A 13,809-nucleotide genomic window follows, 5' to 3' on the forward strand; every position below is an offset into this window, starting at 1 on the left:
GTGAGAAGCCGTTAGATTAAGTAGGACATTTTGTCTTTGAGACAGCATAAGGTTTTTGTTGTTCTTCTCTTGTTGTTCTTCTCCTTCTTACACTGCAGCAGATTTTTAATGGTTTCTTTAGGACTATCTTTTAATCCTGACAGCCAGTCAGGGCATCTTCCCAACCAATTGCTGAAGGGTCCCACTGTTTATCTTTTGACATTCAAGTTACACAAAAGTGAGATTAAGAATCAGGAGGCAAAGGGAGTTGAAACCCCCACAGTGAAAATTCAGTGATGACAAGAGAGAATTCTTTTGTCACTTGGTTCATTTTTTAATGCATCCATCTTACATGCATGAAATGAAAGCTCTTTGTGTGCTTGTTTAGAAAACACAGGGAAGATACAGAACCAGGGAATATGGGACGTGCATCTCAGCAAAATGCTCCCAGGGCTGTGGAGCAAACCCTGCCTGGGTTCACCTGAGCGGGGGAGAGTTGTGGGAAGAGCTTGTCTGGTCTGTGCATGGCACAGGCAGAGCAATCCATGCTTCTTATAGGAACCTAAAAGGAGTTTTTCCAGCATATGGGCCATTTCCTTAATGAACACATTGATGAAACTCTCTTGGGGAGAGAGCAATTTCTGCCATGCAAGGAAGAAATAGAATGCAGACTCGGGGAACCACATCTCTGTCATTTTATGTCTTCAGCAAATAAACTCCGTCCCTGTGTTCCTGGTCATGGCATCTCTTTGCTGCAAATATTTAGTTAAGCATTACCATATCAGCGAGTCCAAGCCCTCAAAGCCAAAACAAGTTGGTGGATTGGGTTACCTATGAGAAAACAGAGTCCTTCCAACACAATCTGACAGGAGTTCTTGGCAAAAAACATCCCTGTGCAGCTTCATCACACAAGGTGCTGATGACGGGAAAGGGTGCAAGGAGGAGGACAGTAATGGGTGAAATCAATAATTGGCTGTAAATTGGTGTTGGTTACATGGGTTTTGGTTCCATGGGACCCTGTTTAGGGATTAGCAGCTGCTTGGGAGAGATGGGATCCATCTCATAAGGAGGACATTAAACTAGTAATGATGGGGGAGGGAGGGGTGACCAACAGACAGGATTGCTGGAAAAAGGACATGGAGTGGTGTGGCAGGAAGGGTTCACAAAGTCATCAAAATGGGATTGTGGGCATGGTTACCTCTAGCACTTCATGTGAGCAGGGAAGTGCCTGCAAGGCACCTCTGTCATAGACAAATATCCAAATCCTCTCCAGGAACTGAACATGCTGGGACTCACCTCTGAAGTGCCTGGATGCTAGTTCACACAGAGTGGGGAATAAACTTGAGGAGTTAAAGAGCTGTGGGAAGTTGCAGGGCTGCAATTTTGTTGGGATCATGGAGGTGGAGCAGGCTGGCTCCCAGGATGAAGCATTGAATTGGAGGGATATGGGCTCTTCAGGAAGGACAGGAAAGGAAGATGAGGAGGAAGAGTTGCCCTTTATGTGAGAGAGCAGCTGGAGTGCATGGGATGCTGCCTGGGAATGGATGAGGGGCTGATGGAGAGCTTATGGTCAGGATTAAAAAGAGGACAGGCAAAGTGGAAGAGACCCTCTGCAGACACATAGGAACAGCCTCACATTTACAGAGTCTGGTCCTCATGGAGGATTTCAGCCATCCCAGTATCTGGTGGAAGGACATCAGGGTATAAGTGTTGCAGGAGGTTCTGGAGTGCACTGATGACAACTTTGGGAACCTGATGTACAAATGTCAAGATCTCCAGATGGCCAGAAGAGGACATGTCCACTAAACTTTACTGTCATGGCAGCACAAGGGTCCTTCAGCCAAAGTATCCAAGGATTAAGGACTTGGGACTGTGAGAAGTAAATTATGTTGGAGGGGGTTGTTACAGCAGCAATCACTGCTTTCCATACTCATATGGCCACTCAACTGAACTGTAAGTTCATCAGAAGTCTGAAACATTCCCAGTATTTTAATACTGAACATGACTATTTTACATGTGCAAGCTTTCACTTTCATTGCCCATGCTGGGATATGTAGACAAAGTTCTGTGGAATCAGTTTTGTAACTTGTTTTAGGGAGAAGAGAATCCTTAAATCCCTGGTTCCTCTGAAGAAAGTCTCAACAACACAGCTGCCAATACTTATATTGGTACCTGATGAAGTGCATATTTGTCCTTTTGTTGTAGGCTCCTGTTTGTCTTGTAACAGAGAATAAAGAGGACCCGAATAACACAGTTATTGATTTATTTGTGCCCATAGCAAAAGGAAATGCTGTTCTGTGTTTTAGAAGGGCTATTTTTCCATCCTACCTGTGTATTAACTGTAATAGTTATGCCAGAATAACCAGCTAGACCTACATCCCTTATCTAAACTACTCTGATTCAATCTTCACCACTTATATCACTGTTTATAACTCCATAACATTTCTCAAAGCCACAAGGAAAGACCCATATTGTGCTGAAAACATTTCAAACTTTTGAAAGAGTCATGTTTCTTCCTCTTTTGAACAGTTTTGGAACCAAACTTTTGCTGGTGTATCTATAACCTCCTCAACTCCTTACAATGGGAAGAGATCCCAAGATCACATACCAGGCACTTATTTTAAAAGTACAACAGCACAGACACAGGAAGTATTTTACCAATCCTCCCTTTCTTTGTCCAGACCAAATGCAGACAAATCTATCTTTACACAACAAAACCCGCTGGCTGAAAGAATCATAGAATCACAGATTGAGTTGGAAGGGACCCTCAAGACCATCCAGTTCCAAACCCCCTGACGTGGACACCTTCCACTAGACTATATTGCTTCAAGCCCTGTCCAACCTGACCTTGAACACTTCCAGGGATGGGGCATCCACAGCTTCTCTGGGCAGCCTCTTCCAGGGCCTCACCACCCTCACAGTCAAGAATTTTTCCTAATACATAATCTGAATCTACTCTCTTTTAGTTTGAAGCCATTCCCCCTTGTCCTGTCACTCCAGGCCCTTGTAAAAAGTCCCTCTCCATGTTTCTTGCAGCTCCCTTCAGGTACTTGAAGGCCACAATTAAGTCACCCCAAAACCTTCTCTCCTCCAGGCTGAACAATCCCAATTCTCTCAGCCTTTCCTCATAGCAGAGTTGCTTCATCCCTCTAATTAACTTGGTGGCCTCCTCTGGACTTGCTGGAACAGACCAATATCCTGCTGTGTGAAGCTAAAGACTTCCTCAGACTTTCTTTTCCCACCGATACTTATCCAGACTTAGATCTTGGTGCTACTAAAGTTTCATTTCACTCTTGAAGTTGGGGCATTTTATATCTGAAAATAACAGGGTGGAGAAACTTCTTAACGTGATCTAAAGTCAATGCTCCCTCACTTAAACATCTTCACATGACCTCTGTCAGGCAGGGGCCCACAGACCCGACAGGAGAAGTATAGACATGGCAGCTGGTGCTTTCCTTCAGTCTCAGAGGAACCTCTTGATGGGCTCAATATATTCAGTCCTTGAGCAGTGCTCATATTCACTGGTGCACCCTATTGTCACTTGTTGCCTAATGATGACAATAATAACAATACATTTCCTTCAGAGTAAAAGATATTTGCGTGAATGCAAATGAGTTGCTTATTTTGGAAGCTTTGGAATACAGGGAGAGTTTTCCAGTTTTGGGTTGTTTTTTTGGTTGGTTGGTTGGTTGGTTTTTTCCCCCTTGAAATCAAGTCCACTTTGCTGCCTGTTTTATCCTTGTTGCCATTCTGACCTGAAGGCTGGTTTAACACATAAACACTGTCAGGAGGGCCCATCAGCACATCCTCCTCCAGTCTGGCTGCCTGGATGGCACAGCCAAGAGTCTGTTTTCAGACACACAAACTGAAAACCAGGCTGGGAAATCTCTCAGCTGGATCCTTAACTAAACCCTCATGAGTTACGTGTCTCAGTTGGGACATTTGCAGAAAATTAACACTTCCTGAGAATAGTCCCTAAATACCTGAGTGGAACAGCTTTAATATCAACGTTCAGTTGAACGGGGTCTGCAAAGTCTCTCAGTTGGTGAAGTTTCCTAAGTGGTCTCAGAGGAGGCTGTTATGGGATTGGCTACATTTATGTTCTTATTGGTTCCTGAGGAATTTGGAAATCTTGGCTGCCTTCCTTTCAGCCACTTGTGAAGACATGGAGTTCCATGTGGGTACAGAGCACAGCCGCTGCAGGAAGGGCGCGCTGGGGTGTTTCTGAACCAGGGATGACCTATTCCACTTCCCAAGAAACTTCCAATTTCTTTGTTCATCTTTGGTGTATTCCCTGTCATCATTTTGTTGTTCTGCCATCTAAGTCTAACAAAGCTTTATTGCAAACCACCTCAGCTGCTGCAATTGGACAGTATTACTACCCTTAACTGCCTTGTAGGCAACAATTTGAAGGTCATGGTCACTGCCTCACTGGTACAGATTTCCCAGAGAAGCTGTGGCTGCCCCATCCCTGGAAGTGTTCAAGACCAGGTTGGACAGGTCTCTGAGCACCTTGGTTCAGTGGAAGGTGTCCCTGCCCATGGCAAGGGGTTGGAACAAGATGATCTTTAAGGTCCCTTCCAACCCAAACCATTCTGTGGTTTTCTGATTCTGTGGTGTTTTTTACACCACTGGCCTTGCTCTCCCCATTTGTCTGGACTGCAGCAGTCGTGGCCTCCACAACTTTTCACATGTCCTTGGTTTTGGACAGTTCTGAATGGCCTGTAAGGGGCTCAGTTTTGTGTAAGGCCCATTTGGTGACCACTGCTGTGACTGAGTTGCTGGAGTCAGGTTTGGACTGCTGTGATCTCTGACCGACTCATTTTACCCTAAATAACAGGCAACACAAAAAAAAAAATGAATGAGCTTTTGTGTTTCTCTCCTGTTCCTGCTCTCTGTGAGTGTGAGTTTTTGTGTCATCCCTTGTGTGAGGACTTTTACATTTGGCAGTGCATTTGGTACATCAGCACGTGCTGCTTTATCAGGTGAAGAATAATGGGTGACTCTACACTTGCAAATTCACTTTTGCCTAAAGATTTGTCTGCTGTGTTTGTTTCTGTTTTTGACCCTCATAATGTGATTGGGCTGGGATAATTACAGTTAATGAGCCAGCTAATTTTGTACAAGAAACAAAGCTCTTCCTTTTGCGAGGTTTATTGCCACCAGTGGGATTCTTCTCGCACCAATTTATCCAAAGTAATTTTTGGGAATTTCGAACTGTTGTGCTCACAGTTCCTAATAATGCTGCAGTTGAGCAGAAAATGTCATAAATGCAGAAGCTGCCCAGGTGATCTTTTTTTTCTGCTGGGAGGTGAATACTTTGCCACAACCAGACTGTTTGGGAAGCAGGACTTGAGCAGGTTTAGCAAATCAAATGAGCCATGGAAAGCAGAAGAGGTCAAGCAAGTTGGAAATATCAGTGACCTTTCTTTCTAGGTAAAAGAGATGATCTTTCCAAGACAGTAAGCAGAAATAATATATATTTATTTCTGTCAAATTTATTCCTGTGACAAACTCAGACTGAGACTTCATCAGTTGACTGAGCTGTAGGACTTGATAACTTATGCACTCAGCAATGTGATGGGAAGTGAGTTTTGTGTTAATTGCAGACAGAACTGGACTTCTAAAAAATACTACATACAAATTAAATTAAGGGATTTGTCTAAACTGTGCCAATTCATGAGCTGGATTTGAAAAGAAAATATAGTTTCGATCTTTACTTCCTTTTTTATTTGTAAGTTTAAAGAAACATATTTTATTGCAGTTTGAAATAATGTTTTCTTTAATTTGGATGTCTTACAGAATTAAAAAAAAATGCGTTTAGTGTAAATCACAAGGGAAAGGTTGTCCAGAGAGGTTGTGGATTCCCCATCCCAAGGCCAGGTTGGATGGGGCTTGGAGCAACCTGGTCTAGTGGAAGGTGTCCCTGCCCATGGCAGGGGGGTGGAATGAGATGATCTTTAAGGTCCTTTCCAACCCAAACCATTCCATGATTCCATGCTTCTATGAAAAGAAAGGGTATGATACAGACAAGTATCTGGAATTTCGAAATCAAAGCTATTTGAGCTCTTTTACTCTGTACTTTGAGAGATTATTTTGGGGAAAAAATAAATCTGACACACCCATAAATTTCTTTGCCAAAAAAATCTCTTATTGAAATACCTTTTTTGAAGCAGAAATAGAAGGAAATGGAAAAAATAAATGTGAATTATGTCTGTTGCCATGATACAATATCCTCACGTGCAAATTTTGTGGGTTTAAAACTAGAGCCTGGGATTAGCAAAAACCATATGAGAATTATAAACATTTTGGGTAGGTATCTGCAAGTGTGCACTGGTGAGGGCAGGGTCCATACCCACAGCCCCAGGATAGTCTTCCCACACCCTCAGGATACTCTTCTCCTGTGGTAAATATCAGGAATTTGAGACCACTTGTCTCTGAAAGAAAGAACAGTAAATTGTTTTACATCTGCTAACCCCCTGATATTTCTGCACTGTGCCGTTCACTGTCCATTCAACAGATGATGTGAGGTGCCTTATTCCCTGACAGGACGTGCTATTTTCCAACAGATCCACACAGGGCACTGTTTGAATTTTAAATCCCTGGGAGGCACATCCTGGCAGTCATGGCAAGCCCCTGGCAGGGTAGTACCATTTTTCAGTGCATACATATGTAGCAGATACTTGACATTTCCAAGCTGCGTCTCAAGGACACTATAAATCATTCAGAAGAGAAAAAGTGTTGTAAATTTATGCTGGTGTTCGGCCACTGCTTTGGAGCCACTTTTTATTCATACATGCCGGGGGCTTTGGGCTTTTGGCTGAAGAAAACCAACAGGAAGAGTTGGTTATGACATTTTAGGGTGGTTTAAACAACCTTTCCAAGCCTGCTTGTGAAATGATGGTGAGAGGTTGTTCAGTGCCTCAGTCCTTCCCTCTGAGGGTCGTGATGTGTGGCTGGGTGGCAGAATTAGAGCTCTGCTGAAATCAAAAAGGAACTTGGGTTCTCTCTGCCTTCTGTTGGAAGCAATAACCACAGTTCCTGATGACTCACAGAGCTGAAAATTGTATTTCATTGCACCAGTCTAAGCCAGTATGACCCATTTAGCCTGAGTTTAACATAGGAGCACGATTATTTTATAAATCCTCTCGTGTGCAGAATTTCTAACTCGATGTTTACATTGAAGTTTGCAAATGACTAACCCTAAGCCATTTTTAACTTCACTCTGGAAGAATTGTCATAGTTTTCCCTCCCCTTAACATCTAAAGTTCTGCCTGTGCTCAGCCTGAGGGTCTTTTGTTCGTGGAATGAAACTCACTTAAAACTTTCCAAGTGCACGGCAATTCGAATGGGCAAAATTCATTTTCACACTGAAAGCAATTCCCCTCCAAACTTGGCTTTTAATTAGGAAAGAAACCTTTATGCATTACCAAAATACTCCTTTTTTCCTCTTCTTCTTTTTATTGTGCTTCTCAGTGTGTTATATTGATTATTTTTAGCCAGAAGTTGTAGCGATAAAAGAGGGTTAAGCTTATTAAAGTGCTAAAAATAAAAGCATTCTATGAAACCTGAAGGGACCCATTTTGGTTTCTGCCAAGTGGGAGCATTTTAAAATTCTCATTCATGAGCTGACTTGCCTGTCTTTCAAGTGGTTTTACTGAAGCTCTGCCTTGTGGAACCAATCCACTGTTGCTGCTGTAAAGACTCAGGTGATGGGGGTGATTCCCTGGTAAATCAGGGCAGAACCCCCACTTCAGCCAAGGTCACTCCAGTAATTTCATATATAAGACTCCAACTGTTGGTCATTAGAAGGGTTGATCTCAGGAGACAGGTAAATAGCTCCTGGGGGTTGAAAGATACTTCTTGGAGTCATCATTATTTCTGTCTCTGTGTGACATAAAATCATATCAAATTGCATCTAAAAACTGGATAGCTCTGTTGCCTTCACTGCTCCTATTGCAAGGCTGTGGTTTAGATGAAAAATTATAAATATTTTCCTGATTCCTTGGTGTATTTGTTTGCAACCACCGTCTGCTTTGGTGCAGCCCTGTCCTTCAGTATACTCAAATGGTGATCACAACTCCTTAAGGTTTCTACTTTCAAACTGTGCCATAATTTTGCCATCACAGTCTGAGGACAGAAAATTGTCATGGGATCCCAGCCCCAGGGCTGGATTATCATATTTATTTGGGAACAAAGTCACTGTCACTTCATACCAAAGCCAAAGAGAAAGGAAAAGGCAGACCTTTCCAACAGGCTTTTCAGTCTACCAAGGATCCTCTCACCCTTGACTCTGCATCCCCAAGCAAAGTTCCTTGGAAGGACCCTCAAAGTGGCCAAGGTGAAGCTGTGAAGCATCACCAGTTCAGCAAAAATTCACTGAAATAGCTGTCAGTGCCACATTCATCATTGACTTATTAACATCATTGATTTACTGCTTATTTCTTTGTGATTTGGCCCAAATTCTCTTTCCCTCCCTTGCCTGCCTGTGTTAATCAGCAGATATATCTCATTAAATTGCTTTACATATTTATATCTCATTTTTATGCCATTTTAGAGTTGTTTTGGTGGGGGGTTTGTTTGTTTTAATTTTTCCCCTGTGCCTCAGGATTACAACTTGCTTCAAAAATAGAATTTAAATGGGAGGTTTGCTTATTCCAAGGCTGGTATTCCCCCACTGGGAGAACAAGTGAGCAGAGGCAGGGCCACCAGGGTCCAACTTCTCCCTGTAACATCCCATCAGCTCATAAACGACATGGAACACACGTCCATCCTACTTGAAAAAGCCTATGTTGGGAAAACATCAGTGATATTTGCAAAACACAGTGCACAAGATCTGATTATCCCATTCCAGGCAGCACTAAGGGGGCGTTCACAGTGTTTAATTTTATCTAAGGAAGGCAAATCTCCTCAGGCCTCCCTGCAGGCAGCAGAAAGCGTTGGGTTCCTCTGGAGGGCCTTTTAAGGAAGCTAAATTAAGCTGCTTCTGTGATTTCCTCCTGCCCCAAGAGAAGCACAGACAGATTACTCTTGTTCTAGAAGGATATATATCACAAATTTCTCCTCTGTAGCTCCTCTATGCCTGAGTGATTAATTTTCTGAGGCCAATCAGGTTTTAAGAGGCATTGAGCAGCGAAGGGTGTCTGCACTTAGATCCTGGGAAATATTATACACTTGCAAGTTCTGTACTTTGATTAGGCAGTCGTTAAGATGTTCAGCACATTTCCCACACCCCTTCCAAATTTTCCAAATCCATCCCTTCCAAACCCCATCAAAAATTATGTTAAAACATGTAGGTGCTGTCCTACATAAAGTTCTATTTTGTAGCCCAAAGCCATGGTCAGACTTTGTGCTTTTGACATTAACAAGTGTTCCATCGGGATATATTCTTAATTTTGGATGAAGAGGGACTTTATACAGGAGCGTGCAGTGATGGGACAGGTTGAAATCTGTCTGCCACATTTCAAAAAGCACCTAGTTTTTCATGCACACCTCTTTGTGGTAGTAGACCTTGGGGCAATTCCAAGCACAAGGACAGGTTGGGCAGAGAATGGATCAAGACTAGCCCTGGGGAGAAAGACTCGGAGGTGTTTGTGGACAAAAAGCTCCACATGACCCAGCAATGTGCACTCACAGCCCAGAAAGCCAGTTGTGTCCTGGGCTGCATCAAAGGCAGAGTGGGCAGCAGGTCGAGGGAGGGGATTCTCCCCCCCTGCTCTGCTCTTGTGAGACCCCACCTGCAGTGCTGCTACACAGGAAAGACGTGGAGCTGTTGGAATGAGGCCAGAGGAGGCCACCAAGATGATCCCAGGGCTGGAGCACCTCTCCTGTGAAGACAGGCTGAGAGAGTTGGGGATGTTCAGTCTGGAGAAGAGGAGCTTCCAGTGCGTAAAGGGGACTTACAAGAAGGCTGGAGAGGGACTATTGCAAGGTCAGGTCATGATAGGACGAGAGGGAGTGGCCTTAAGTCAAAGGAGGGTAACTGTACATTAAATATAAGGAAGAGATTCTTCCCTGTGAGGGTGGAGAGGCCCTGGCACAGGTTGCCCAGAGAAGCTGTGGCTGCCCAATCCCTGGAAGTGTTCCAGACCAGGTTGGATGTGGCTTGGAGCAGGCTGGTCTTGAGGAAGGTGTCCCTGCCTACGGCAGGGGGTTGGAACTGGGTGATATTTAAGGTCCCTTCCAACCCAAACCATTCCATGATTCCATGACCCTGTGCCATTTGTGATTTTGTTCATCATTTTAATAATTCAGAACATCTTTTTTTGGAGTTTTTTGTTTGTTTGTTTGAGTGTTTGTTTTAGTTTTTTGTTTGGTTTTGCTGGCATTGGAATGAAAAATCAGACACTTTCCTAGAAATGCCTTCAGCTCAGTGCAGTACTGGAAGCTCTTCAAGGCTGTCACACCGATATGTGCACGTGTGTGGATGTAGCTCTTCCAAGGCTCTATAGAAGAGGATTTTAATATCTTCATAGACAGAGGGTGAATTCCTAAGAGGCCTTTTGATCCCTTCCTGCTGAATCCTGACTGTAAGGAAAGCATTTGAGCAGAGGTCAGTGATGCCAACCAAAGACCATGGTGTTAAAGTCTTAATAAAAGTGTTTTTAGAAGCATTGGATATAGCAAATAAAATGATGTTAAATCGATCTATAAAAGGGTATGACCACATAGATTTTTTCTTCTTCACTACAGTATACATAATTTAAAATAAAAGGATCGGGAAACCATCTCTCCCAGGCGTTATAAAAGACTTTTACCAGGTTTCCAAGTGTTAGGATTAAAGTTGTATATTCCATGTTTCTGTTGATTTGATGGGGTTTTGCTGCTTTTCTTCTTTTTTTTTCTTTTCTTTTTTTGTTTGAGGGTTTTTTTATTTTAATTTGAGTTATCACAAATGCATAATTACATTAACAGACTTTAACACAGTTTGAGTCACAATTGTCAAAGTCTGAATGGAACCATTTTCCACAGTTTATCTGCAAACTCTCATTTCTTTGTCCCTCACAAAAGTGGCCACATTAATTCATGTTCTTTCCTTTGAAACCAAAGAATAAATTACTTGAATCTTTTGTAGCATGTCTTAATTCAACTCCTAATGCCATTAATTGAATAATTTTTTGTTAGTTTTATTAAGGATTAGAGTTTATTTTCAAATTTCTACCTGTGGTTGAGTTCCTCCCGATCATGTTCATGTACTACATGGTGTATTTTCTGCTCAAAACCACCCAGAATCAGACCAAGGACACATGCTCTTCCATTGTGGCCAGAAATTATTGGCTGAACTTCTCTTAGGGGACAAGCTTGTCAAGATTTTTGCTGGAAACACAAGCCCTTTTTTGCAGGTTTTATACCACAGGTGTCTTGCTTTCTAAGCACAGTTGGGAGCCAAAGTTACTATTTGGGTTTGATGGCAGTGGGGAGCTGTGGGCTGCAATGTTCAAGGATAATTGTTCTTTTCCAGTCTCATTTTGATTCCTTGTGGCTCCTCCAGCTTCCCCCATGCCAGGCCTAGCAACATAGGGTGAAATTTTTCTGCCTTCCTTTTAGGCAATGAGTCTCAGTCTGAGCCATCCATACTGACCTCCCTTGCAGTTTGGGAATGTGATCCCGGAGTTTGGGTTGTGGTTTGTTTAATCTGATCAACTGTTGTAGTTTGGGATGAATTGCACACCAGAGACTTGCTCTCTGTGGACTGGGACATTGTCCAAGGTGACTTAATCAAGTCCAAACACCTGGGGATGGTCAACACCCCCTGTGTGCCCAGAGACATCTTACCCTGAGCTATAATATCAATATAATTCCAGGTACAATCTGCCATGTGCCTTCTATAATTAAATCTAGTAGATTTATCAGGCTTGAGCTGCTTTCCTTTGAATGCCCTGTTGTTCTTCCCATGGATTTCAGTGGGAATGGGATGAGAGGTAACCTCCATCCTGCCAGGGGACAATGGAGAGCTGTCAGTCCTCCTGCCCAGCTGATGGGTTGGGTGTTCACCAAAATGGGTGTTGTCGCCACTTCCCTGCAGTGCTGCAGTTCCCAAACAAGAGGCTGCTCCTCCCTTTATGCCCAGGAGTAAATTGCTGAATTGCTGTTGGTATAAAGTCTTTGTTTTAGGTTTGTACCCTGTGATTATCTTCTATTGTCTTAATTTCCAGATAGTATTGAAGCCAACATTGAGACGGCGTCTTCTAACGTAGACTCAGCCAATGAGCAGTTGGCAAAAGCCAGTCAGCACCAAGTAAGTGGGTCTAAAAAAGCCCTGTGGATTTCAGTAATGATATTTAAATTAATATTTAATATATATATGTAATATTATATTTTATATATATATATATTTCAGTAATAATATTTAAAATAAAGAGAACACTTGGCAACTGTGAACCACATGGCACATTGGCTGTGTTGCATTTGTGCTACCTGGAAAGATGATAAACCATATTCTAAGTAAGAGCTGAACTTTTTATATATATATAAATATATATGATTAAATTACAGTAGCACAGACAATTAGCTTTAGAGTAGTCATTAGGAGATCTGCATATTAAACAGACATTTCCCAGTAGGAAAGTCAACAATTAGCTGCTGTTGTTCTTGGAAAGATGTCATAAAAAGCACATCATTTCAGTGTAGATGTGCTTCTGTTTGGAGTGTTTCCCTATAATCAGGCAACAGTCCTTTACAAAAACAACTGAGCTGTCAAACAACGTGATGTGGTTGGAGAATAATGGCTGTGGGGATGGTGTTCAGCACTTTTTAAAGGCAATTCGAGGGTCTTTTTTGTGAATTGGGTTTTTTTTCTTCATCGGAGCAAGAATAAAACACACTCACAAACATTAATCTTTTTGAAAATGGCTTGACCAGAAAGAACTCTTGGATGGTTACAGTTAGTGCTTCCTAGGGATAAAAGGGGATTGGGGCGTGAACAAAGAAAAAATTGTTATTGCCTGGATTGGACTGATGGAACAAAAACTCTTGAGTTTCCTTTTTTCCTCAACCATCAACTGGTGATTTTCATGTATCTGGAGTCTTGTTTTGGCAAAATATAGCTGAGGTCCATGAGAGTACACAATGCCTCCTTGTTGGCCCTTGGACACAATGAATTCTGAAGGTCTGGGGCAAACCTCTAGACCAAAGGAGTGAGAACCAAAGGCATTTTACTCTGATGTAAAGTGATTTTAAAATTATCTACAGCTCATTTACTAGTGAAATGTATTTTGCAAATTGTGAGTGATAAGAGCAACTTTGTAGAACTTTGATATTGCAGAAAATAAGTGTGGTCTTCAGCTCCATTTTGGTTTTAAATGTATATATATGTATTCAAGATAATGCGTGACACCCTGAATGTAATCCTGCATTTGCTTTGAAAATAACTTGTTATGTACCACATGAAGTCTAAAATGAGACCAGAATGAATTTAATACTTGACCTGACTGTAGAGCTGATCGCAGAGCTGCAAATGACTTAATGATGACTTTGGCTAAGAAGGTCAAAGAGTAGTCAGGCAGAAAATGAAAGCAACACAGTCTGAAGGAGCTGCTTTCTTCAGCCAGCAGGAGATGCTGAAATAGCCTGCCCAGTTAGGAGGCCCTTTATTCCTCAGATATGTTGATCAAAGTGAAGATAGAGCCAGTTTTAGTGAGTCAACCCCCGCTAAGGACATAAATATGTACTGGCTGGTGTGTGCAGGAAAACACTTCAGTGTCTCTCTTGCCCTTGAAAGAAACCCATATAGACAAATATCACTTAGGAAAATTCAACTGCTAAAGAAAACGTGCAATCCAGACCTCCTGCAGAGCACAGGTAAGTTCCCTGTACACTACTGGGTGAGAA

The 13,809-nt window shown here is 42.4% G+C and overlaps 1 protein-coding gene across 1 annotated transcript in view; it reads left to right on the forward strand.

The window, feature by feature from the left end:
• The window catches only part of TSNARE1 (t-SNARE domain containing 1), a gene marked incomplete at its 3' end in the record, with an annotated part of 298,862 nt that extends 286,612 nt beyond the window's left edge, over positions 1 to 12,250 (forward strand). Inside the window, exon 12 of the mRNA XM_051774128.1 lies at positions 12,135 to 12,250. Within this exon, the coding sequence (XP_051630088.1) occupies positions 12,135 to 12,250 (116 nt within the window). The remainder of the gene's footprint in view (positions 1 to 12,134) is intronic.
• Positions 12,251 to 13,809: the final 1,559 nt, after the last annotated feature.

The sequence above is a fragment of the Manacus candei genome, unplaced genomic scaffold (genome assembly GCF_025592945.1).
Source record: "Manacus candei isolate 608988 ecotype Guabito, Panama unplaced genomic scaffold, ASM2559294v1 h1tg000188l, whole genome shotgun sequence".
In the NCBI taxonomy this organism is placed as follows: domain Eukaryota; kingdom Metazoa; phylum Chordata; class Aves; order Passeriformes; family Pipridae; genus Manacus; species Manacus candei.